Below are 27,252 nucleotides of genomic sequence, written 5' to 3'. Positions count from 1 at the left end.
TTATAACTCATAAACTACTCACCCGAAATTCGATTTTCATGTATCTAGGTACTAAGAAAAATATTCTGCTTTGGAATATAAAATTAAAACCCAATGTTGTCATTCAAAAAAGTAAAAATCTTAAAAAAATTTTAAGGATAAAAAATATTTAAAAATATAATTTTTTAAGAAAAACATTGTTTTATAAGCGACTTGAAACTATGTAAAAAAATATTTTCAAAAAAATTTTGACTTTTTGAAATAATGAGTGTTCAATGATAAAAGAATTACCTGGTATAGTTAATATAAAACTATAATTATATTAAAAGAAATAACTTTTGGACCACAATTGTTTTTTTTTAATTTTACAATTGCAGAGTGCCAAGATGAACTGGACAGGTTATGACTTGGTTTATATTCCCAAAACTAAATAATTATTGTTAAACATAAATATTTGCTAGTTTAAGTTGAACATTATTACAGTGAATTAAAAAAATATCTATAATAAGTTTGTAGTTTCTCTAACAATTTACTTATTTTAGTAATTTTTCAAAATTATTATTTCAAGTTTTAACCAATGTCTGAAATACCATTTTATTTCATAGCATAATGAAGTCTACTTCTATCTTCAAAAAAAAAATGTCAAAGAAACATGGAAGTTTTATACTTAGACAAAGCATGAAGAATTATGATAACTATGTTATTGATGTTTGTGTTAATCAGAGGTAACATTATATTTTCATACATACAAATTATATTTACATATTAATGAATAGTTAACTTAACTATATAAAAACATTTTTTAGCATGAAGCCGATGACATATGTAATAGAAAGTAAGGGTGGACTTTATAAGCTCGCTGGTGATGATAAAATAGAATATCCTTCTATTTGGAGACTTATTACTAACAATAAAATGTCTTTGAACTTTATTGAATGTATTTTTCCATCAGATATAGGTAAATTATATTGTAAAATTAAGTAGACTAACTAGCTAAATAAAAAATATCTAATCAAAAATTGTTATAAAATGTAATACCTATTTAATAATTTTAATGTATTAATATTATAATAATTACTATATTTTACGTTTTAGCTATGAATGAACTATTATTATGTCAAAATACAAGTATTAAACATAATATAGGCAATGATGATGAAGATGATAAAATCACCGGTCCTCATTTAATTAATAGTGATTCTATAAAACTATTAAAAAGTAAGCGTTATCTAAAGCCTCATTAAAAAAAAAAACCTTCTTACTCTATTTACTTGAATTGTAATTCATTAGCCATTTGTTCTCCAAAAAAGAAAATGCAATCACTTATGAAAGTTCGAGTAGCTACATGGTGCAAATCTAAAAGAAATGAATCCACTGTTGTGGTTAAATTATTTCAAGACGATGTCAACATTAATTTACACTTAATGGTACCTTGTTTTGTTTGAATAAACAAACATGTGTTAAACAATATTTTATTAATTATTGTTAATTTTTATAGGATTTGTTAAGTTTATCAAAGAGATGGAGTTCAGTGTCTTCAAGTGCTATTGTACGACTGTTTGGTCTATGTGTTGACACACCAACTGCCTTAGTCAGTGAATACTTTGCTTTAGGACCCCTTGATACGTATTTACGAACCAATAAAGACAATGTATTATTTAGCAATTTAGTTGAAGCTGCAACATATATAGCTACAGCATTATGGGATATGGTAAATTTCCTTTGAAACAAATTTTTTTCAGTGCCATCAAAACAGTTTAATTTTTGTTGTATTCTTATTTCTGATTTATGTATGTAATTTTAGGAAACTGCATGTTTAGTTCATGGGAAAATTCGATGTCATAAATTTGTAGTAGCTGAACATACAAAAAATTCATTTGTTGTTAAACTTACAGATCCAGGCATTCATAAATGCTACACTAGTCATGAGTAAGTATTTACGGTTTAAATTATTTAATTATTTTTAATGTTTTTTTTTTTTTTTATTGACATTGTTCAATAGAAATGTGATTAGGTGTAAACATAAAATGCATTAGTATTAAATTTATGAAAACTATCTTTAAAATTTTTTAAGCCTTAAGACATTTTGTTTGTTTACGTTTTACTATTTTTTTTTTTAGTTTATATTGGATTCCAACAGAATTTTATAACTCTATAGAACTTGCTCGAAAATCTCCTCAAGCTGATATTTGGGCTTTTAGTTCAACATTGTGGGAGTTATTTAACTATGGTATTATATTGCCTGATGTTCAAAATGTCGAGTTGTTTAAAAAAGTAAGTACCCATTATGCTTACTGCCAATAAACAATATATTATTTTTTTTAAATATATTTTTTATCTTCCAGAAATTTGAAAAAAATATAAGGATGCCAAAGCCAGATTGTTGTACAGATGACATATATCACATAATGACAGATTGTTGGGACAGTGATCCTTTTATAAGAAAAAAACCACAAGCAACATTAAGAGATTTAAGACAAATTTGGCTACAAAGCAAGTGTTTTATTTGATTATACTTGACTGTTAAATTTCTACATCATTATTAATTTATTATTATGATTAAAGTTTATGCTAGTCCTCAACATGAATATACGCCATTAAAAAAAGAAGAAATATACTGTGATGATGTCACTTGCTCTGATGCGACAATTTATTGTACTTCTGATTATACAAGTAAGATATTAGTTCTGCTATTAATTCATAAAAAATATATTACATATATATATATGTAACAAACTACTAGGTATATGCTTTAATGGTAACAACTACATTTAATATATGTATTTTTTATTATTTTTCCTAGTTGAAACATTTTTGGACACTGTATCAAGCTCTTTTTCGGGTAGTGAAACAAAATCAGATTTTATTGATTTCAATTCTAACCCTGTACGTAATTATAGTATATACTTATTAATCTATTAAAATGTAAACATTTAAAAACAATTATTTCATTTATTTTCAGGATGATGGAAGAAGTTATCAAAATGAAAATTCTATGCTTGCGGCTACCAACACAAGTTTCAATCAATTCATGGAACAGGTAAATAAATGCTATTTGTCAATTGATAAAATATACAATTGAGGCTTAGTATGGGAAGTTGGTTGGCATTAGTTACTAATATGTTCTGTAATCAACCATCATCTGGCGTCAATGTGTCATCGTTTCTCAGATGTGTGTCTACCCGGGTTCTTGGTGACGAATAATCGCCTTACATAAAGACACATGTTATAACCTAACCAATCAAAACTTCCACCTTCCCCTTAACACACACACACACCCAATGACTCATGTTGCCGAGGGTAAAAAAACTACAATTATTAGATTGACCCTCTGTTTTAATGTATCAATTCCTAGTCATTTTAACCTATCGTTGGTATAGACGGTTAATAAAGTTTCACCATTGGGGTATATATATATATATATTTTTTTTTGTGGCATATGTCATAATTGACGATGCTGCTGGAATTGATTAAACATTACATCGCCAAACCATTGGGGTATTGAGTGTGTGCCACGCTCACCTTATTGATTTTAACTGTTATTTAGTACCCAATAAACATAGAACATTGAAATGAACACCTAAATATTTATTTTTAACGTCTTACAAATTTTTAATAATATTCATTATTTTATTTACTAAATTTTACTTAGAAACATGTCAATTAAAGGTATAAATAGCTTCAAAGGAATTGCATAATATTTAAAACATGGGTTCCCAAAATGGTGCTTACCACAGTACCAATGGTTGGGTTAAATAATATTTATTATAATACGTAGTCAAGAATTTTAAACAAAATTTTTTTATAATGTGTAGCTTACATCAAAGGAAGAGATAACGAACAATATGCAAAGCGCTATGAGCTGCCAAAAAAAAACATATCAATTCAATAATGCTACATTGACTTTACAGCAAGTTATAGGACAAGTAAATGTTTTTAATTTAAAACTTAGTATTAAAAAAATATATATTACATTACCAGTGATGGGAAAGTTCTTTTTTAAAATTAACTAGTTCGAGTTTAGGTTCATACAGTTTAACAAAAATACAAGATTAAATTATAATATTGAAAATATTGCTGTAATTAGTAGATACCGGTGATAGTGAATATTATACAATAATACAAATACAATTTATAAAACTATCTAAATGTAGTATTTACCATAATCTTATCAATATCATAGTACGTAGTTTTCACAGATAATTTTTGAGTAATCTATAAACATTTAATACTAATTTGCTGCATTTTACAATTATAAAAATAGTACATATATTATTATACATAATTAAAAAAATACTCGGCTCTGTACGAGTCACCCAATACCTATATTATATTACAACATTAATATATTGTTTAAATTCTTACTAAAAACTACTAAGCAATAAAAACATGTAAATCCGTCAACAGAAACATCTGAATTGTTTCTTTGATGATAATATGGTGTACTTGTACGGAATCATCTATTCCAATGTAAATATAAAATATCAGCTATAAGTTTTTTATTTTACATATGAAGTTTGATTTTTCAATGAACAATCTAAAAATTTTCATGTTGATAAAAAAAAACGACTTATTTCATGCTCAAGTTAATTACTTGAAAATTAAACACATTTGAGTGCTTTCTTTCCCATCACTGTACGTGACTAAAAATTTTAATTATTATTAATTGTCATTAGGGATTTTATGGAGTTGTATTAGAAGGCTTGTTAGAATCTAATGATAATAATAAAAAAAAAAAAGTTGCTGTGAAGCATATGAAAAGATCATTCCAAACCGAAGATTTTCAAAGAGAAATTGGAATTATAGAAGTAAGTCTTATTTAACTGTTTAACAAATATATTGTATACATTTATTTTTTATTTTTGTTTTAGGGACTTAGCCATCCAAATATTGTTGAAATAGAAGGTGTACTAGAAGAACCAAATTTAATGCTCGTGATGGAATATATTGAACTAGGTTCATTAAGTAGTTATTTGCGATTACATGAAGATGAACTTGTGGAGGAAACTAATAGATTATTAAAATACTCTTTAGACATTGCTCAAGTAATTTTAAATTTTGCATTTTTTTAATATAATATTATCATTACATTATATAATTATACTTCGATCTTTGCTTTACTATAATACACATTTTAACGATAGACTTACACAATACTTAGTACTGTAAAGTATACGCATAAAACAAATTAAATACATAAGAAAACATTTTTGAACAATGAATTTTAGCACTTATTAAATTGTGTTATAACTATAATTTATTTTTATTTTAGGGAATGGAATACTTAGGAAGTCTTAATATAATACATCGAGATTTAGCTACTAGGAATATTTTGGTATCAAGCCCAACAGTTGTAAAAATTTCTGATTTTGGTCTTGCTCAGTTTTTACCTGATGAAAAATACTATTACTTACAAACAATGAGAGATTTACCTTTGAAATGGTGAGTTTTGTAAATAACAATTTCATGAAAATGTTGATGCTAAATCTTAAATTATAATATTTTTTTTCTTTTACTAAATTGTATATTATTATTCTAGGCATGCTCCAGAGGCCATTTTGTATGGAAAATTTTCTCCAAAAACTGATATTTGGGCATATGGTGTATTACTTTTTGAAATTTTTTCATTGGGTAAAGAACCAAATGTAGTCTCTAAATTGGAAGAAAGGCTAGATGTTGAAAACCTTATTAGAGTTTTGGAAGAAGGTCACCGATTGCAATGCCCATCATGTCCTCCATGCACCCTAGACATATATAACAAACTTATGCGGCCTTGTTGGGCTTATGTAGCCGGCGATCGTCCAAATTTCTCAGATTTAATCAATAATATTAAGTCACTAATGACCATTGATTCGGCTGAATATTTTACACACGGATAACCAAAATGTTAGGAACAAATAAAATGACTTAATTATTATACCAGACAATCAATTGGTACAATCAACTTATATTAATATTTAAGTGTCCTGAACAATCAAACATTCTTATTAAACAGCGGGAACTCAAAACACGAGAATAGTAAAATGAGAATTGTTGTTAAAATAGGCATTGAAACATATATATAGTACATATGAACTTTATATAGTTTTCAAGAACTATTTTATATATATATTTAGGAATTGCGCACTAGTGATCTAGTCAAACAAAATAAATGTGTTACTTTGTATGTTTTTAGCCTTTAATTCTTTGTTTTATTGAAGGTATAGATGAAAAATCAGCGGAAACCAAATATTATTGTATATATCATGTTAAATACTATGTATACATTTTATGTATGTTAAGATTTAATTTACTTTTATCATGTATGCTAGTTACTCAAATACTGTAGTTATTATTTGCTTAATTTAAAGAAAAATGTTACTTAATATTTGTATGCAATAAGACTGTACACATTATGTGAATTGGAAAACCTAATATTTAATAATTATAATTTAATATAATATTAAAATATTGTCAAAGAAAAATGCAAGACTTTTCAAAATAAACTGTATTGTACTTAAAAATTAAAATACAATTTATTTAGGTATGGTAGAACTACACTTTCCACAGTAGAATCTGTTGGGCATTTCAGCCATGAATACTCCAGGTCCACAGTTTTCAGCAGCACATTCTTTTCTTAATCTATGCACTTTTCCATTTTCGTCAACCTATATATAATTGTATGAAGTTGAAATTATTTTATTAGTTTAAAACATTGATTTATAATTCTTACCTTATAGAACTTAAGAATTCCTAACTTGATCTTCCTCTTCTTATGTTTGATTTTTTTTGGAGTGGAATAATTTTTCTTCTTACGTTTCTTAGCACCACCTCTTAAACGAAGTACTAAGTGAAGTGTTGACTCTTTCTGTATATTGTAATCAGATAGCGTGCGCCCATCTTCCAATTGCTTACCAGCAAAAATAAGACGTTGTTGATCCGGAGGAATGCCTAAATTATAAGTTTTAAATTACAACTGGACAATAATAATGTCTACCTTGAAAATATTTCGGTCAAATACATTTAAGTGATAATTTTTCAGTAGGTTTATATACAAGGGCATAAATGGGGTTGAGCGTAAATTATGGATATCGCAGAGAACCTTATATTATATAAACTACAATAATTAATTTTTAAAGAATATTATGAATTGCTAATTAATTTATTCGTTTATTTTATTTTGATGGAGTAAGACATTTTGAGAATATTGATGGAAAAAAAATTTGTGCTTAACTTTAACTAAATTTAAACAATCTACCAAAGAAAATTAAAATGTATTAAATATTAAAATGTAATTTACATGTTAATAATCTAAATGTAATCTACTTAGTGAATGTTGCAAAGCTACGAAAGGTATAAAAATAATTGTTTTATTGTAAAGCTTTAATACCAATTAAAATGGTAGGTTTTACAATTCCTTATATGTTTATTTTTTTAAGTAGGTAACATCAATTTAATAATACCTTAACCCTATGATAACTGCATTAAAATATGACTATACATGACTGTACTGCACTAAATTTACTTTATTGGAAATTCTGTTGTGTACAGAATGTCAGCAGTTTGGTGTTGATGCATATCCAGCAGTAGTCAAAGGGCTTAAGACATTTTTTTTTGTAAATATTAAAAAGCGTATACATGACGTGAAAAATATCTATATATGAATTTATCATTGACATTAAAATTTACCTTCTTTATCTTGAATTTTAGATTTTACATTTTCAATAGAATCTGATGACTCAACCTCGAGAGTAATTGTTTTACCCGTAAGGGTTTTAACAAAAATTTGCATCTTGCCCTATAAAAATAGTAAAAATATTATTAGTTCACAAGTATTTATTTAAATCCTTAATAGTTAATACAATTGAACTTTTTAACATCCATAAATATTTTAAAACTATATAATCATTATAAGGGCTAGAATAAGGAACACCTATAGTACAGCAAGTTCGTGTTTACTTCATATTTAATTTAAAATTTAGTAAATTATTATTGAGAATTAGCATTGTGATTTGTGATTAAATCATCATAATTCATGACCAAGTTTTTTAACCTAGAAATACAACAAATCCTTTATATTCAATGAACACGAACATTTTTGTATTGTTAAGGTCTACAATAAAATATTAATAAACAACAACTTTATACTTACGAATCAACTTCGCACAAAATGAAACGCAAGACAAAACTCAAAAAAACTTCAAACCGGAGCCATAAATGAAAGAATTTTCGACAACTATACGACAGTACGACACATAACCTTTAAAAATTAGACAGCTACAACAAACAAGTTGTTCACTTTTGAAAACTTAAAATGTCTCTTTGGCGATAATTTTTTAGCTTTATCATATTTGATTTTTGTTCCCGCCAAATGATTACAGCAACAATTGATTATAATTTTTAGTTTACTTTGGTAAATTATACTCGCATAATATTATAGTATTTTTATTCGAATTATTACCTACTTACTTAGTGCTTACATTATTTGAATTTTCCAATTTTTTTGCGATAATTAACCATCAAGAAAAAATTAATAACTAATACTCATCGTCTTGACGTCTTAGTGTCGTAGTTTGCAGTCTACTAAAATTACTATATTTCTTTGTCCTGTTTATTTAAATTAAAAGTTTTTTTATTCAGTTAAAAATGAGTCTGTGGGCAGATAAATATCGACCAAATTCGTTACAAAAGGTTGATTACCACCAGGATCAAGCTCAGCATTTAACAAACCTCGTTAGTACATTAATTAAGCAGTAGTTTAACCAAATTGTGTTGTATTTGTGTAATACTTTTTAAAATAATTACATAGGTAAATCAAGGCGATTTTCCACATCTACTGTTTTACGGACCTAATGGTGCTGGAAAAAAGACTCGTATTTTAGCATTGTTACGACAACTTTATGGTCCTGGAGTTGAAAGGTTACGCACAGAACACATGAACTTCATGGTACAAAACCAATACAAATCTATAAGTCATCTATTTATTTAATAATTTCTTTATTGTTGTCTATAGACTCCTTCAAACAAGAAATTTGAGATAATGACTGTGGCTAGCAATTATCATATAGAAGTTAATGCTAGTGATGCTGGTATGTATGACCGCATTGTAGTTATGGAGCTCATAAAAACTGTTGCACAAACTCATCAATTAGATTCAACTAAGCAACGGCACTTTAAAGGTAAGACATTCCAAGTTAATATATTTTTTTATTAATTTTCTGTTTTTTTTTAATTTTATATCTATGTTACAGTAATCTTATTAACTGAAGTGGATAGGCTTACTAAAGAAGCTCAACAAGCTTTGCGACGAACAATGGAAAAATATATGGCTACTTGTCGTATTATTCTGTGTGCTAATTCCATTGGTCAAGTGATTCCAGCCATACGTAGTAGATGTTTAGCTGTGCGTGTCCCAGCTCCCACTCATGAAGATATTTGTAAAATATTAAAAGTAAACATAATTTTTCAATAACTAAAATATGTAAAAATTTACTCTAGTATTTGAATATTATGTTAAACAATTTTATTCAATTGTTTAAAACAATGGCTTCTTTTTGGGAGATCAGAACGCAAAGTGAGCATTATTTACCCCCATAGCAAATAGGCTGGCTAATTTTTGCTGTTCAACCTTGCCTATTTTTTAATTGTTAAAAAAAATAATATTGCCATGGAAATTATTGTCACAATGATAATTTTTAGTTGAAGTATATATACACGCGGAACTGTGTATAATATGTATGCTATATAAATAAGTGGTGTGCATGGTTGTGTACTATTATTGATTTTAAACAAAATTGTATGTAGAGTTCAAATTAAACAATTCTTTTTTCCTATAGTGTGGGTTGGTCAAAACATGCTTTTTCTTGCCTATCAAAAACTGAAATAACGCCACCGGTTAAAATTGTTTAATCACTCAAAACAATTATTGTACTTTTAATACCTAATATAAGTATAATACATTCATTATAATACTTTGTCTTATGCAGTATATGCGATAGACCATTATCATAGTGGAGTGTATTATATTCAGTGTATTCCTAGGCACCTGTAATTATTTATAAATATGATATTGTTACAGATAAATATTATTTGTGTTTCCCATCATTACAGAATTTGATCTGTACCATTAACTTTTGCCAAAATTAACATTGAACATTTTATTTATTTGGTACCTAATTAAATGTGTTATAATTCACTGTTATTATTTTACATTATTTACAGACAATTTGCAAAAAGGAAGGATTAACATTACCGGATGAATTGGCATTAATTATCTCTCAGAATTGTGAACGAAACTTAAGGCGAGCAATATTAATGTTAGAAGCTAGTAAAGTAAAACAGTTAGTATTTTTACATATGTATTTTATTTCACATTTTTTTTTAAATTGTTAGAAATATTTGTAATTCAATTTATTTTTTAAATAAAAGGTACCCTTTTGATGTAAAACAAAGTGTTGTTGTACCAGATTGGCAACTTTATATTGGTGATACTGCCAAACAAATATTAAGCCAGCAAACCCCTGGAAAATTACTTGAAGTTCGATCTATGCTTTATGAATTGATAGTTCATGGCATTCCAACAAATGTGATTTTTAAAGTAAGTAAATTAAATTATAATATTATTAATATGGACATAATATTTTCTATGAACATACAATTTTCAGTTTTTACTTAAAGAGTTGGTGAAAAACTGTGACATTTCGTTGAAACACGATATTGTTGAAATTGCATCGTTTTATGAACATAGTTTATTAAAAGGTAATAAAACCATGTTTCATTTAGAGGCATTTGTAGCCAAATTTATGTTACTTTATTCAAAGTTCATGGAAGAGTCATTACATGGTATATTTTAATTTGTATTTCGTATGTATAACTTTATTTCTATTTACCTTAAATTAATTGTAAAAACAACATTGTACACTTTATCACTATTTCATTTTTTGTAGTATAAAGGTTGAACATTTTTTTATCATTATTAGTCTTATTTGTTAGATTCTTAATTTTCTAAGATATTTAGAATAAAATTATAACCGATGATACTGTCTTATCTTCCCATAGCCTGGACAGTTTCACTCCTATGTTTCATCCTTTGGTCCTGGTATACCCGGTCAAACTATCGGTTTATTGGTCTTTTCCTAACTGGTTGATATTAAATTTACATTATATATTACATTATAATTATTTATATTACCATATATATTATTTACTTTTGATACATTCCACTATTTAATATATATATTCTAACTACTAGTAAAATATAAATATTGGAAATAATCAAATAAATTAATGTGAAATAATGCTAAAGTACACAAATATTTTATTGACAATCAATCAAAAAAAAAAAAGTATGATACAAGTTCGGTAGACTTTCGAGCTAGTTTTATATAATATAAAAGAATACATCATTGCATTCAGAAACAATTTTGAACATAGATTGCTATAGCAACAATTGGTAATGATAATGTGAAAAACTATTATTGGCATATATTTATTAAAAATTACTTCCAACAGTTTTCACTGTATATTAATAATAATATGATAACTATAAAACCAATTTACAAAACATGATTCTTAATTCAAGTAATAGCCAGTAAGATGTATACTACATGTTTGTTGACAAGAAAACACAACACTTGATCCAGAATCTAATTGTATATCTATGTTTGATTGGTATTTATTACCTTCGTGTAAGTGACATATTATTACCTCTTGATCGTCTGTTGATGTTTTAATTTTTAAAGTGAATTTAAATCTGTTGTTTAGCACAAATTGAGGTGTCTCATATTCAAATGTCCAGTCCATTGGCCTTCTAATAAATGCTCCATAATCAATGTCTATTACGGCCATGGTAAGACGTAATGACTTTTTCACTGTTATAATTTTATTGATACCACATTTTGGACATAAAGTCTCTGTATGTTGTCGAAACATATTCACACATGAATTTACATCGTTTGGTGTCAAAATTAAAGAAAAAAAAGTCATATTGAATTATACGTCAGTACAATTTGCTAACTAAGTGTGTGTCACTAAAAAACTATTAAATAAATTGTCATTAACAATCTCTGGTTATATATAATATAATATAATTTTGAAATCTAATCTAAAATAGGCTATTTTTTAGGTCAAACCTATAAACAGTCATAATATAATCATGGGTCAAGCAAATTGTATATATATTATTTCCATAATGTAAATACATGAAACAAGATAAATAAATGGTCTATGTGAGTTCACATAATGATAATTTCATTGGTCTGTGGTTTAAAAAAAAAAAGATTAATATAATCAAAAAACTGTTTTTTTTTCCCTTCTTTTATTTTAAAATAAAATACTTAAATACTAATAAAACGACAAATAACAAAAATATATTAATTAAAATTTGATTTTAAATTGTTGATATAAATGAGATTTGATGCCAAACAGATTTTTGACAGAACCATATTACTTAATATGTTTTTTGTATATTGTTAACAAAAACTACTAGTAGGTTATGCAACAGAAAAATTAATATTTTAATTCATAATAAGGTCTACTAACCTACTACAGTACTACTATAGTACACTTTATACCAGCAGTTCTTAATTTTTTGACGTACAAACTTCAAATTCATGAGAAAAAAATTTAACTAATTTAAAAAATTAATTTTTTCAAACTTTTTTTACTCAATTTTGTTTTTTATTACTTACAATCCAAAAATTACTATAATAATTCAATAAAAATAAGAATTAATTTCTGTATATATTGTGTGCTCGTGTGACCAGAAAGACGATAGCACCACAGAACACAGGTTAAAAACCACCGTCATAAACCTATATAAAGAATATATCAATCGAGGTGCCTTGAAACGATTTTGACATACTTATTAGTATAGTTAGTGCTTAAAAAAAATCGCACTGGGCTACAAAAAATTATATTTATTTTCGCATACGTCTAATGAATAGAATAAAACCTTCAATTTAGTTTTTTGATAAAAACTCGCTTTAAAAAAAAAAATAAAAAACGTGTTACAAGTCACCTAAAATTTGAGGTGACTTGTAACAACTATGAAAATTCAATTCAAGAACATTAGAGTTGACTTGTGACAAAATGTTTAGATGCTTAAAATTTTAGTGAAATCAGAATTAACCCATCTTACTTACTTTTAATGTTAATAAAAAAATAAGCAATTGAAGTTTTTTTACCATAATTACCAAATTAAGTAAGAGGGACTTTTTTTTAATTAAATCAAGCATACAAAAACACACATTTAGAACAAAAACAAATTTCAAAAAATCACTTAGAAGCATTTCTATAGAATTTTGAACCATTCCAACTTATTTAAAAAGATAACATATGGTAAAATTCTATATACTATGTTAATCATTTTATTTGTCTCCACATAATTTTTTTTCAGCATCTCTTATAACTTCCAAATCAGAATACTTATTCGTTTTTTACACAAAGTGGATTATTTTCTATTTGTGATACATACTAAGATGGATTGAGTAGAGTAATAGAGTTCAATGTAATATGATTTATTACTACATTTTACTTGTTAAAGATGGTTGAAACATGATGTGATATGACATTCCCCATAAGTTTACCCACTTTTTGTTTTTTTTTTGCGCACACAAAGTATGACGACTGATGAGTATTGTCACCAAGTTTTTACCATACTGTGTGTGTGCAAAAAAAAAAGTGGGTAGAGTATAGAACTATCTTACAAACACAATTATAGCCAATTTAGTTAGAATAATATCTGGGTGAAGTGACACATTATCAAAGTACAAGTGAAAAATATTATCCAAGGCATCCAGGGAAAATATTTTAGATCAAATTGTTTTGGGTGGGAAGATAGATTTATCCAAAATCTTTAATAAGTCCATTAAGCCACTGGGAAATCTTCCGTCATCACACTGACTATAGTTGGTCTTGAAGGCATCTCATAGGCTTTGAATTATATTTAATTTTAAACTGAGTTATAACTGTCAAGTGTTTAAAGAATTCAATATTAACTCTATTTTCCATATGAAAAACACAAACAATGGATTTGAATCGATAACATTTTTGCAGTGATATCAAAAAAAATAAAATCGATATTTCACAGATAATTTTCTGAATTATATTGCGCATCAATTTGGAGTCTAAACTATCACTACAGCCGCAGTGGTTCTATCTCATGAAAAACTGTTTATGCTATGTGCATTTGTAAGACGGTGGAAACATATGCGAGTGGAACATCCACTTAAATAATTCAGGAGCCATGCAATTAAACAAATGTCAAGCAACAAAAATACACATTCTATTTGCATAGTTGTGTTAGTGCTGGACTTAACTAAATAATAAAGTAAATGGTTCACAGGGTTAACCCATTACAAATAATATCTCAAAACTAATGAAACCCAATTAGTTATTAAAAACCATTTTGGAGATTGGAAATGTGATTACAGTAGAACTTCAAATTATCTAAACTACTAATCGGGGACTGCACCTAGTCTATAAACTTAATATTTTTGATACATATCATGAAATTAAGTTTATTTATTTATTATATTACACAACTACATGATTAGATGTAGAAACATTACAATGCTTATTTGCTTATTGGTGTTCGGATATGTAAATTACATTTTAAAGTTGTTTGTATAACAGAGGTTTTACTGTATTCAAAAATCATTGATCAATAAATGTTTACACATCAGGAAATAATATATTTAAATATACTGTGAATATTATATTTGTATAGAATAATAAAAATGGTATAAAAATTATTTATTTATTATGTTTCACCAATAAAAATAAAACATTAGTCCTTAGCACTTTATTCATATGATAGATTAAAACATCAATATACTATCAACAAATTGTCAACACTTAGAAGAATTAAAGTTACATAATTTTATTCAATACAAACATCCACAAAAATTATGTCATTTAAAACATTTATTATTAACTAAGTGACAATTACTCAGACAAAATTAAGGTTGGTTCATGAGGTATTTAAATAAAAATGATTGGAGTTCAAATAAATCTTAAATTATGAATTAATTATTTTATTAAAAGTTATTAATATACAATTGGTAAATTATTGCTCAAAATTGTACACAACTCTATCTATACTTGCTAAAAATTGTCAGCAATTTAAAATATTATGAAGTATAATAAAACAATTGTATACTTAAATTTTTGATAAAAATTGTCTCAAATTTAAAAACTATTGTGCGTTATATTAAAAATACAGCTTTCAATTTTTTTTTTTTAAACAAAAACGGAATACTGATATTCATTTCTTGTAGTCATTGTAGAAAAATGAATGATAAATAACAAAAAAATCATAGGAATATCAGTCGGAATAAAAGACATACTGGATAAACTTAATTAACATGTTTTAGTTCTACATCAAAAACTAAAGTACTATTGGGTGGAATTTCAGGTGGACTTCCTTTAGCACCATACCTGAAAATAAAAAACAATATCTTTTAAACATTATACACAATAAAAATTTTATCACATGCCACAAAAACAATTATTATATCCTACAAGTACTGTATTTATCATTTAAAATATTTTACTAATGAATAACTCAGAATTGGACACCAAAAAAAAGAACATTGCATAACAAATATTAAAAATAATTATAATTATATCTATTAACAATTTTCATAATTTCAACAGAAAAAAATTGGTTGTTAAGATTATAAATATACCTAAGAGGATGTCACACCTGCACTTGTGTTGTCTCCGTCTTACAATTAATGTACTACTTAGCAGAAACTGTTTTGCGTTGGACAACTTTTATCTTTCTGTGTTGTGTTCTGTGGCTATAGGGTAGAAAAATATCTATGCAACAGCCTATATTTTAGATAAAACTAATACAATAGAAGTTATTTGCTTCAAAACATTTAGTTTTTTTTCATTTGCTTATAAAAAATAATTGGATAGTGCTATTAAAAAAAGGACTCAAAAAGGGACATCACACTGTTACACAAGTTTTTCTTTACGTGTTGTGAACATTTGGTAGCTCTACAACAAAACATATGGTGTGAAAAAGCGGTCAGCGCAAAACAGTTTTTGCTACGTAGTACATTCATAAGACTGAATCAAAATATGCGAATGTGACATCCTCTTTAGAGTGTCGGTGCCAGTATTTCCAATTTTCGAAATTTCTATGCTATTTGAATATTAAGTTTTATATTTTAGTTATTGCCTTAATTATAATACTTTTCCACTAATCTAAAGTTCGATACTTATCTAGACGGGGTCGATATGGTGTATTTTATCAACAAAAATGACTTCACGGGAAAAACTCACGCCCTGTAGAATTGTCGGATTTCGTTAATTTTTTTTTTATCTGAAAGATGAGAAGTTTCTTCAGGTTGGATCAAAGCTCGATTTTTTATTTTACTTTGAATAGTAGTAGAAAAATAAGTTTGAAAAAGGACAAATATTATGCATTTTTCAAATGCATATTCCAGTTTCTATAATTATTAGTTTTAAAAATCAGACTTTGATCCGACCTACAAAATATTCTCTACTTTAAGATAAAAAAAAATAACGAAATCCGACAATTCTATAGGTCGTGAGTTTTTCCTGTAAGACATGTTTTTGTACCAAAAAACGCACCGGCACCCTTAACAATATACTTATTAAATATTAAAAATGTTGATGAAACAAGAAAACATTAATTAATTTTCTTAGTACCACATGGAAATTGTACATAATGTATCAAAAGTCCATTTTATTCCATATAAGTATAAATCTAAATGTTTCAAATATCTGTGCATAGTTTAAATATTAGTAAAGTTAAAATTGTTTAGTTAAGAAAGATTTAGTGAAATTAGTTTTAGAAAATATTACTTACGCCATATTTGGTGGACATATAACTTTTCTTTTGCCTCCAACTTTCATACCAGCAATACCAATATCCCAACCTTTAATAACTTCACCACGTTGTAATCCGAATGTGAATCCAGGCCCTTTCTGCATCGAATCAAAAACTTTACCAGTGGATTTCAGACGGCCAATATAATACACTTTAACCTAATATTTATAAAAATATATTTAAGTAAAATTTCAAATATTAAAAATGATTATTAATATGTACATTTTTTCCTGGTTTTGCAACAGCGCCATCACCAACTTTGAGATCATTAATGATAACTCCACCATTTAACTTTTGTTGTTGATTTTGTTTATCTTTGGGCAACGGAGTATCTGGTTTAGTCTTTAATGCACTGAGTGGGGTCTTAGGTTCCTTATTTTTCTTTTTTTTACTACTTTCCGTTGAACCCTAAAATATAATTAGAAATAAGATATATTATACAAAAAAAAAAATATTATATATTTACATTTATCAATGTTTGATTGGCGTCAGGCGTTTTGGGCATTGTAGTCTTTTGACCTTTAGGTGTCTTTTCTTGACCTTTAGGGGTTTTCTGTTCTTGTTTAGGAGACTTTTGATCATTTCCATTCAATTGTTTTTTTGGAGTTTTTTGTAGTTCTTTCGTTTTCTTGGTCAATACTGGTACATCTTCAGATTCATCACCACTATCTTCCTCATCTTCGTCATCATCATCCTCATCATCTTCATCATCGTCATCTTCTTCATCTTCATCATCATCACTAACCAAATCACTTACTAAACAAAATTAAAACAATTCATTTTAAAAAAGTATAAGAATTTTAACAACACTACAAAAGAAATACAACAATAAAAGAGAATAGTATTTTAAGGATAATGTAATTAGGATGTTTTTATCATGATAAATTAGATAGACATCATCACAGTATTTTGATACGCATCCTTAGCTTTTTACTTTATCGCCTTTATCGTAGTTCTTCACTTCGTATTGGCTATCAATCATATACATCATATATAACATTGAAAAAATCAACCAATGAGAAGTGGAGAACTACGACATGAGACGGAGGTGAAGGAGTGCACATATTGCGCAAAACTAGAGCAACTGTGATGATACTTCTCTAATTTGTCATGGTTTTTATTTGATGATTGTAGGTAGAAAATATAGGAAATTGTTAGATAGAATTTGTAATTATTTAAAAGTACAAAATTGTAGTTGTTGAATGAAATAACTTATTTTCTAGGTAATGGTAAAATAAAAGTAGATAACTAAATAAAACAAACTTACATTTTAATCCATCTTCATCGCTGTCATCTTCAAAATCCATAATTTCATCAGAGTCATTCTCATCGTCACTATCTTCGTCAGACTGATTACTCTCATCTAATTTAATAGATTTATTTTTTTTAGAAACATTATCTTCAGATTTACGTTTATTGCCTGAAATAATAAATGGAATTTTTTTTTTTACTTTTAAAATGTAGTGCTACTTAACAAATATTAATCATTTCATAAACATGTAATATTAAAGTGATAAAAATGTTTAGAAAATGCACAAGACATTAAAAATATTTAACAAGATGTTGATAATAATTGACCTATCTTACAACCTGGCCACCAAGTCAGTATCTGGCGCTTAACACCAATATCAGAAATGAATTAGAGCAGCATATTTTGTACTACAGTGAGCGATCTATAGTATTTATAATCATTGATACTATAACAGTATATGTTGGAATTATGTAATGAGAATTTTTAATCATAAGTTAATGCAATTTAAAAATAATTTATGTTTGAACTTTTGAAGAGTGTTAAAAGAGTGTTTTTAAAAAGTGGTGTAAGAGATAAATAGGATTTTAAAATGTGTAAGTAGCATAGTTATAATTAAATTACGAAGTGGTTACTATTTTCTATGTAGAAAATATACTTAACAAATGCTAAAATTAACAAATACAGGAAAATTAAACATGAGTATTTATATGAGCTTGGATGCTAAGGACCAAACATTTATTAAATTATTATGCATTTAAAAATATTAAAATAAGAAATTATATGAAATGTACATATGAAAAAAGGGGGAAATACTAAAAAAAATTATACTCCTTTGAATGTGTATTTAAATTATTTTATTACAAAGCACACAGCTATTAAATACAAATAAGTTGATGATCCTTTATGATTACACTATATAACAATTATTTCGCTGATGTTGTCAAATTAGGAGAAAGAACTTCGACAATTTGATAGTATGTTTTTATAAATATCTTATCTCCTACTTTTCAACAAATCTTACTTATATGTACAATTGATGATGATTATCAATGTATGCATATATATGCTCAAATATGCAGTCACAAACATTAAACCTCTAATCTAAATATATTATATAGATAATAAATTACTTAATTTCACAGCTAACTTTAATATAAAAAAAATTATCTTCTCAATTGTCTAATAAGAAATAATAATGGATACTTATGTATGTATGTAATAATATTTAAAAAGTACCTTTTTCTTGCACTGGCTTTTCAATTTGTGTTCCTTCTTCTTCAGATTCACTTTCTAAATCAGAATATAATTCATCATCTTCGTTTAAGTCTAAGTATCCTATAAATATTAAGAAAAATGTTAATTACATTCTTTTATAAGCAAGATCTTAAATTAAAAAATACCTGTCATATGTATATTAGCAGTGGCTGATGTAACAAACTTTAAATCTGTTCCTCGTGGGAAAATATGGTCCAATCGGCATTGGTACAGTTTTGATGCTTTAGACAAGTGACAAAGGATTACACGTGGGTTATCATCAGTTTCGACATATACAGTATGTACATCATCAGCTATATAAAAACACACATGGAATTAAACAATGGAAATGTAGGGATAAGTAAATTATATCAAATATCAAAATCATAAATAACAAATCAAGAATGTGTCCCTAGATCTCTTTTCATATTTCAAACAAAATTTGGTTGTCAGGCTTAAGATACAATTCATCAGTTTTTAATAATAAATTTTTGATTTAAAATACCATACAGAGTGGAGACTTCAAACCATATGTGACGGAGGAATTTGAAAGGTGTTATAAAGAATTGTAGAAATATTAGTGAATAAACATGTTAACTATTGGTGGGTTACCTTAAAGTTGGGTAGAGAAAATTGTTTATCCTAATAGACATAAACTTTGCCAGGTAGTATAAATTAGAGATTGGTGAGAGGTTCTTATACATCTCGTAAGCATTAATTGAACATACTTAAATAGCAAGGTATACAATATTGTAGTACAGCCAGTAAATATAAAATTAAAAATCACAAGTAATGCATTGGTCATACCTACCAATAAAATCATGAATACAATATAAATACATAAAATCAGGCGATGATTCAATAGGTAAGATTTTGACAATTGAATAAAAATGTATTATAATTTATAAACAGAAATATATATGCACTTGATACATACCCTTTTTAACAGATTCTAAATCAAGTGTAGCCATAGACAGATGGAATGTGTTCTCGACAACCGTGCTGTATTTTTTCCCAGGTTCCATTACTATGCCTGTAAACGTAAACATCGTTTTGTCAATATATATTTATGTATAACAAAACCGCAAGTACTTGTGGATTATAAATGGTAATCTGGCCATGCTATTAATAAATAATACATATTGACAAATGACCACGGTGTATCATTAAATACAAAACGTCAAAACACGATACACAAGATTCAACAGATACACACGTGTTTATAAAAACAGCATCAAGTACAATATACTTACTCCACATTTTGTCGGTGGTATATTATGACAGATTAATAATAAAAAACAATAATTGCGAACAATTACAATAATAACATTTATTTAAGTTACACGTTTTGAAATGGTACAATTTCAAAAGCGAAGAACAACGTGACTTCAACAAGACGAAGAAGCCGAAAATGAACGATGATCGGTGTTTGACGTCCGTACCCAACACTTTAGCCGAAATACAAACAAGGGTTACAAATTTACAATAACCTGGAGCCAACCGAACAGATAGGAATGCGAGGGACGGAAAGTACACAGTGATTCGTCAGTATGACCATATACAGGGAACATTGTAGAACAAATCTAAAATATTATTTGGCGCCTTTTTTAAATTCATGTTTCCTTCACGCTCTATACGTATTTATTATTTACATAGCCTGCAATAATATCTTATATCAATGATACATTTATCAAATACATTAAGAGGATGTTCAGCGCACTATTTGTTTTCGATTTAATATCTTATTGTTATTTGACTTTGTATTCGACTTTCAAGAAAAAAAAATGTCCATTTAAATTATGTTTAAATAGTTTTGAGACCATATTTAGACAAGTCGATATGTCATTCCCTCAAAAAAAATTATTCTCCATCTTTTTTGTCATAGGTGATAATCATAAGATTATTTAAAAACGTAGAAAAAATAATTTTGCGTAAATGCGTTTTGTCTATATTGCGCGTGGGCCAGAGAGAGAAAACAAGTAGCGCGCTGACATCCTCTTAATAAAAATTACCATTTAATTAGAAACGACAAACATATAACAATAAATTATTAATTGTTAGATATTTTTGAACGAATAAGTCACAAGTAAAATTTAAAGACGTACAAAAATAAACTGTGTAAATGTATTTTTTAGATTTTTTGGTAACAGAATTAATTACTTACGTGGAATCTTGTTTTAAATTTTCAATTCTTAGATACAAAAATTGAACATTTTATAAATTTTTAACTACAAAATAATTTTTCAAATTAAAATTTGATAAATTTTGTCAAAATTTGATCGTTAAATGCTTATAAAAAAAAATTGTGCCTATGTATTTTTAATATTTTTCAACTGATATTGTAACAATATATCAGGAGCTTTGTATTAAATTTATACACTTTTTGGCCCAACAGATAAAACTTTATTGATATTTATAGAAAAAAAACTAAAAAAAATGAAAACTGAAAATGTCCGTAAACAGCTCAAAAAGAGTCAAAATATTTTCAAAATCGTATGGTGTGTAGGAAATGCTAATATAAACATTCAGTAAAATTTTCATGTATCTGCAGTTATTCGTTTTTGAATTACAACAAAATAAGGAAATCGCTACATGAAAAATCGAGTGAATATCCAATGTTGTAAAAATTTGAATTTCAAACGATCATAAAAATTTAATTTGACTTTCTTATAGATATTTTTTGTTTGATAAAGGTAGAAAATCTTATAAGTATTACATTTTCATATCTTAGATTTAAAAAGAAAAATTTTTATGAATTTCTAACTCGAAATAATTTGCAAATTTTCGTGATTCTTCCATATCTTGTCATTTTTTGAACTTTAAATGCTTATAAAAAAAAACTGTGACTAAGGATTTTTAATATTTTTCATCTGCTTTTGAAACAATAACTAGGAGCCTTTTATTAAATTTTCAAGCTTTTTTAATCAACAAATAAAATTTTATTGATATTTTTAGAAAAAAAAATAAAAAAAAATGAAAACTGACAATGTCCGTAAAGAGCTCAAAATAAGTCAAAATATTTTGAAAATGTTATGGGGTATAGAAGATGCTAAGATAAACATTCAGTCAAAATTTCATGTATCTAAGGTCATTTTTTAAAGTTACACCAAAAACCAAATTCAATTTTGTGAAAAATCAATTTTGCGTAAAAATTCCCGTTTTTCCTTAATTTTTCTTTGGTTTTTCTTGGCAGTTTTGAAAATTACTGGGAATTTTAAATTTTGACCTCCTCAATTCACCAACAATATTCACTTTCAAATCGAACAAGATACTGAAGTTGAAAATCGAAGCATTATTTCGACTACTTATCGTGTACACAGACACAAAAAAAAAAAACACACATCATTGTAAAATCAATACATTCATCGTTCCACTCAGAATCTAAAATTTTATTTAATTCTGAAATAGTTTGTTTTAATCAAACATTTGTTTATTGCATTTTAAAAACATGATTTGTTCAATAAACAAAATGCTGATCAGTCATGTTAGTTCTTTTTAGTGATGGTTGTACACTTGCACCACCAAGGTACCAACTACCAACACGAAATACTCTCTATTTTAATAGTCTATAACTAAATATATATTAGCTATATATGTCTATTATTTAGAGCTAGATTTATCTATTTGGATATGCCATATCGATCGTCCACAGAATATATGAAATTTTCATATATTCTGTGGATCGTCGGCAACGATACACGATAATGATAATTGATAACCATTTTCATAGTAAATATTTAGTAGGTATTACAAGTCATACTATTTTAATATACCTAGTAAAATTATAAAGTATAATTTTACAGCCAATAACAAATATAAGCAATAACCTAACCTTAAAGCTAAAATACTGGTATCATATAGGTACTTATAAAGTCATAAAGATATCAATAGGGCTAGGAAAATAAAGCACTAAAAACCTACAACAAAGGAATTAAAAAATTGCCAATAATGGCTACAAAAAAAAGCATTTTAACCAAGAAAATGAAACTAAAAAAGACTTGAACATTTTTAAGTTTAGCTGAAAAATATTTTTAACATCAAAACATAATTTATTAAACACATTTTTATATGTTCACACTAAGTAATTCTTAGAACAACTAAGCACAATTTATAAATATTGAAAAAAATAAATTAAAAACTGTTTTATTAAATGTCGATAAATGTCTACGAGCGTATTACGTAACCACTACGATAATCACTTTGACAAAATCTAAGAATCTATTTTCAGAAATATTTTCCGATAAGGCCATAATATTTCACTATGAAATCATGAAATAAGTATATATAATAATACAATTAAAATAAATTAATAAATAATAATTTAGATAAATATGTACGTAAATGTTCTAAAAATGTTAAATATGCATATAATTAACAAAAACTAATTAAAAACCTAATAAACTGACAAAAAAGTATTTATTTACGAATATCATAAGAAAATGCAAAAAAAGCAAAATCAAAATTGCATATTTGAACTCTCAGATGAATGAATCGAATTTTGTTTTTGATTAGCTATGTCCTGTAGCAGTTGCGTATTTAGTATTTTTTGTAGGGGGCGGATGACAAGAATTTTAGCTTACAGATTACGATTTAATAATTATAATATAATAATAGACGTGTATTTAAAGAGCCATGGGGGCTGTCCTGTAGTACTATGAAATAAAATGCAAATGCTACAAAATCCTAGCCCTAGATATCAAGCTAGGTCCATAACCATAGACACATTAACTAGTTAATATGTCTATGTCCATAGACGATAACTTGTACTGGTATAGTGGTATCGTCGAAAATTATGCTACCCTACAATCACGATGTAGGTAAAACATACATTTTACCTACATCGTGCCTACAATACACATTTTTCATCGATTGATATCACCACAAAAAAATTAAGTAGTTTTTGAATCAATAATAATCAATAAACATAAAAAAAATAGTATCATATATTTTATTGATTTTTCATTTTCAAGGGCTACATTTTTAGAAGTTTAGTATTCAAATATTTTTTGTTAATTTACGTTATTTCTTGTTTTATTCAATGACACAATTTTAAATACTAAAATTTCAAAAAAAAAATATTAATGTGACCAACAGTTTCAATATTTTCTTTCACAATTACAAAGTCTGCATGTTTATAACCTAGTTTAAATCAATAAAATATTATAAATTATAAAAATGTACACACATTTATGTAGGTACCGTTTCTAATAATTGTAAAGTATCCAATATTTATATTACTCAATCATTAATTAAGTATACTACCTATGTAAGATAATTTGTTTCCCAATGGCCTATGTGGCCACAAGTATTTATTATGAATAAAAAAAAAAAGTTCCAAAATACATAAAATTTTACATTTTTAACACAGTTTATTAAAATCTTTCATTTACACTTATAGGTCACACAATAAGTCAATTCACTCTAATTTTTAAACTAACAGAGCTAAACGTGATCTGCCGAATGTATAATTTGGTATGTTATGCGTTTGTAAGACAGAGAACGCATGTGGGCATGGTGCCCTCTTAATATGTTTTTGTCACAGTTTTTAAACAATTTTTTACATTGATTACTAGAAAGTAGGAGTAAAAAGACAAAAGTAGATAAAAAACAAATATTTTTTCATTTTGAATTTATGTGTATATAATATTTATACAGTTATACTTCTATATACAAAATTAAATTGACTTAACATTATTATTTAATTAGTTATATTATTACATTATACAAAATTAATTCACAAATTTGATATGCATCTACTAACAATTTTTTTTTTTATATGTATTTATCTTTGCATAGTTTGTACATGTTCCTTTACTTCTTCAATAAGTTGTATGGATCTTTTGAATTCCCCATATTGTTGGTTGAAATTGGTAGAAACGTTTCTCAATTGATTTAAATTATGCTCAGTACGGTCAATATTAGATTCAAGGAATGCGAGACTTTTTACCGTTTGATTTAACATTTCATGACTCTTGGAACTTCTGTGGATTTGCTTGATAACTGATGACATATTATTAATGTTTAACTTTACCCGTTCACTCAACAAATTTTTGGAATCGCCAAAAAGGGATCTAGCACTTGTGCTGGAAGCTGACGTCATTATCAATTATTACTAATAATGTATTGATTCAAAAAGTCTATACTCTTATATCACCATAGTCACCTAAAAAATAATTCATATGATAATAGTTAATACTTCTAAAATAAAATAAGTAATAACAGTGAATAATATAAAACCCTCAAAACTCACATCTATAATCTTCTATTTAAACCTATCTGGCTCTATGGTATTCAAGTCTGGGGCACAGCAAAATTATCAAATACACGAAAAATACAAGTGCTCTAACCAAACATTTTCAGATTCATAACCAATGCTCCACCATATATTTCAAACCACACTCTCCATTCAGATCTTCATGTTCCTAAAGTCACTGATACAGCCAAGTTGTATTACAAAAGATTTAGGAATCGCCTTCAAAATCACACCAATCCCCATATAAAAAAAGCTACTATCTATCTACCAGGAAATCCTTCCAGAAGACTCAAATGGCAATGGCCCCGTGACCTTATAAAGTAAATATCATATGAATACTTAATACCCAAATAACGTAAATTCATGCCAAAGTACCTTCACTGGATGGTTTCTTCCCTCAAGACACTCAAGCCATTACACTTAATTTAATTTAAAAAAACATACATTGTGCTTATTGTTCTTTTTTTTAGTATAGATTGTATAAGTTCTAGATTAAAAATAAAAAACAAAAATATGATTAAAAAACAAAAAGTAAGATAATTATCTCTTTTCTATGATATAAGCATGAAGGAGTTAAGACTAGAAAACCTGATGATTAAATTTGGAAACTGCAAATTAGAAATAGTATTTATGGTCTGAAGCATGACAAAATAAATACTTACTTTGTCATGGGCTGACACTGAAGTGTGAAGATTCAAGATTTAACATAAATAATTTAATGGATGTTTACACACCATGGCCCACAGCTAAAGAATATTTAGCATTTATATTTTAGTATCAAAATATTATCTAATTAGTAATTTAATGAATAATTCTCGTGTGCATAATATAATTAATTATTTTCAAGCCACAGGAGACAAACTGACAGTTGACACTAGCAAGGAATAAAATTACAGAACCACAGAAGACAGAAGTTCTGCCTCGGAACATATTTTATACAAATCATAATATTATATTTTATTGATAAGTTTCCAAGATAGTACTATCTATCATACAGCTGCTGTGCGTAGATAATATATTTAAGCGAGTAGGCCACAGATATATAATACAACTAGATAGCCGACTACAAACTAATATTGAAGTCCAGTAAATGGCCGACTTTTCTTATCAAAGAGCCCCTTGTTTACATTATGATTTTTGATAATAAAGAATCAATGATTATTGTTATAAATTATAATGTTATGTACTTGTACTTTTGCCATGACAAAGTAGTATTTTACCATTTTAATTTGTCGTTATTTATGTTAAATATTCATATGAAAATTAAAATAATAGAAAAAGTTTAGAATATATTAATTCCAATGAAAAACCTTTTATTTATTTTTACAATTAATATTTAATACCTAATAAAATTTGAAACAACTAGTTAGGTAACATAAAAAATGAAACTTTGGTAGATAATTAAAACATAGGAACATTACAAATTATTATATATAAGTATAACAAATTAAAACTACTAATATTAAAATAGAAACTTAGTACATGGACATTTTACATAATTATATATAAGTAAGTATAAAATTATTTATACAAACTGAAACAACATACTAATGAAAACTCGTTATTAAATAACATAGTAATAATATAAATTTAAACATTTTAAAACTTAAAGATTGTTGTAACAAAATAAAAGAACCCTTTTATTGGTTCATAAAAAGTATCTGTTTGGTC

At 26.6% G+C, this 27,252-nt stretch overlaps 6 protein-coding genes across 8 annotated transcripts in view; 2 read left to right on the top strand and 4 right to left on the bottom strand.

The window, feature by feature from the left end:
* LOC100167312 (tyrosine-protein kinase hopscotch) overlaps positions 1 to 6,218 on the top strand; it is an 8,544-nt gene extending 2,326 nt beyond the window's left edge. Inside the window, exons 4-19 of the mRNA XM_008189906.3 lie at positions 585 to 704; positions 786 to 937; positions 1,075 to 1,197; positions 1,270 to 1,406; positions 1,478 to 1,690; positions 1,784 to 1,908; positions 2,100 to 2,253; positions 2,325 to 2,472; positions 2,545 to 2,652; positions 2,783 to 2,865; positions 2,942 to 3,019; positions 3,795 to 3,905; positions 4,656 to 4,787; positions 4,851 to 5,024; positions 5,252 to 5,421; positions 5,519 to 6,218. Of these exons, the coding sequence (XP_008188128.1) occupies positions 585 to 704; positions 786 to 937; positions 1,075 to 1,197; positions 1,270 to 1,406; positions 1,478 to 1,690; positions 1,784 to 1,908; positions 2,100 to 2,253; positions 2,325 to 2,472; positions 2,545 to 2,652; positions 2,783 to 2,865; positions 2,942 to 3,019; positions 3,795 to 3,905; positions 4,656 to 4,787; positions 4,851 to 5,024; positions 5,252 to 5,421; positions 5,519 to 5,858 (2,368 nt within the window). The 3' untranslated portion in view covers positions 5,859 to 6,218. The remainder of the gene's footprint in view (positions 1 to 584; positions 705 to 785; positions 938 to 1,074; positions 1,198 to 1,269; positions 1,407 to 1,477; positions 1,691 to 1,783; positions 1,909 to 2,099; positions 2,254 to 2,324; positions 2,473 to 2,544; positions 2,653 to 2,782; positions 2,866 to 2,941; positions 3,020 to 3,794; positions 3,906 to 4,655; positions 4,788 to 4,850; positions 5,025 to 5,251; positions 5,422 to 5,518) is intronic.
* Rps27a (ribosomal protein S27A) lies at positions 6,144 to 8,215 on the bottom strand. The gene is made up of 4 exons (NM_001126222.2): positions 8,111 to 8,215; positions 7,648 to 7,756; positions 6,692 to 6,909; positions 6,144 to 6,626 (listed from the first exon to the last, which is right to left on the bottom strand). The coding sequence occupies exons 2-4, from the start codon at positions 7,748 to 7,750 to the stop codon at positions 6,495 to 6,497; spliced, it is 453 nt and encodes a 150-aa protein (NP_001119694.1). The 5' UTR covers positions 7,751 to 7,756; positions 8,111 to 8,215; the 3' UTR covers positions 6,144 to 6,494.
* Positions 8,216 to 8,390: 175 nt separating this feature from the next.
* Positions 8,391 to 10,995, top strand: LOC100159799 (replication factor C subunit 3). Its single transcript, XM_001951267.4, has 7 exons — positions 8,391 to 8,691; positions 8,768 to 8,905; positions 8,972 to 9,137; positions 9,210 to 9,409; positions 10,180 to 10,298; positions 10,387 to 10,555; positions 10,623 to 10,995. The coding sequence occupies exons 1-7, from the start codon at positions 8,605 to 8,607 to the stop codon at positions 10,809 to 10,811; spliced, it is 1,068 nt and encodes a 355-aa protein (XP_001951302.1). The 5' UTR covers positions 8,391 to 8,604; the 3' UTR covers positions 10,812 to 10,995.
* On the bottom strand, positions 10,731 to 12,004 carry ACYPI21111 (uncharacterized LOC103310715). Its single transcript, NM_001297636.1, is given in 1 exon segment — positions 10,731 to 12,004. A coding segment is annotated over 1 exon segment (414 nt). The 5' UTR covers positions 11,944 to 12,004; the 3' UTR covers positions 10,731 to 11,529.
* A 2,691-nt stretch (positions 12,005 to 14,695) lies between these two features.
* Positions 14,696 to 20,806, bottom strand: LOC100161842 (46 kDa FK506-binding nuclear protein). The gene is made up of 9 exons (XM_001951026.5): positions 20,582 to 20,806; positions 20,266 to 20,361; positions 19,475 to 19,642; positions 19,311 to 19,409; positions 18,090 to 18,242; positions 17,289 to 17,578; positions 17,045 to 17,230; positions 16,802 to 16,980; positions 14,696 to 15,396 (listed from the first exon to the last, which is right to left on the bottom strand). The coding sequence occupies exons 1-9, from the start codon at positions 20,586 to 20,588 to the stop codon at positions 15,315 to 15,317; spliced, it is 1,260 nt and encodes a 419-aa protein (XP_001951061.1). The 5' UTR covers positions 20,589 to 20,806; the 3' UTR covers positions 14,696 to 15,314.
* A 3,866-nt stretch (positions 20,807 to 24,672) lies between these two features.
* The window catches only part of LOC100160487 (uncharacterized), a 6,456-nt gene continuing 3,876 nt past the window's right edge, over positions 24,673 to 27,252 (bottom strand). Inside the window, exons 1-2 of one of the 3 annotated variants that reach the window (XM_008189904.3) lie at positions 25,579 to 25,950; positions 24,673 to 25,491 (exon numbers count right to left, since the gene is read on the bottom strand). In XM_008189904.3, the coding sequence (XP_008188126.1) occupies positions 25,111 to 25,428 (318 nt within the window). In that variant the 5' untranslated portion in view covers positions 25,429 to 25,491; positions 25,579 to 25,950 and the 3' untranslated portion in view covers positions 24,673 to 25,110. Of the gene's footprint in view, positions 25,492 to 25,578; positions 25,951 to 26,243; positions 26,526 to 27,252 lie in introns of those variants that run through there. The other 2 variants (NM_001162619.2, XM_029488881.1) reach the window with 2 other exon arrangements.

This window comes from Acyrthosiphon pisum, chromosome A2, assembly GCF_005508785.2.
Source record: "Acyrthosiphon pisum isolate AL4f chromosome A2, pea_aphid_22Mar2018_4r6ur, whole genome shotgun sequence".
In the NCBI taxonomy this organism is placed as follows: Eukaryota; Metazoa; Arthropoda; class Insecta; order Hemiptera; family Aphididae; genus Acyrthosiphon; species Acyrthosiphon pisum.
Note: the sequence above shows the minus strand (reverse complement) of the source record. Positions and strands in the feature narration are given on the sequence as shown.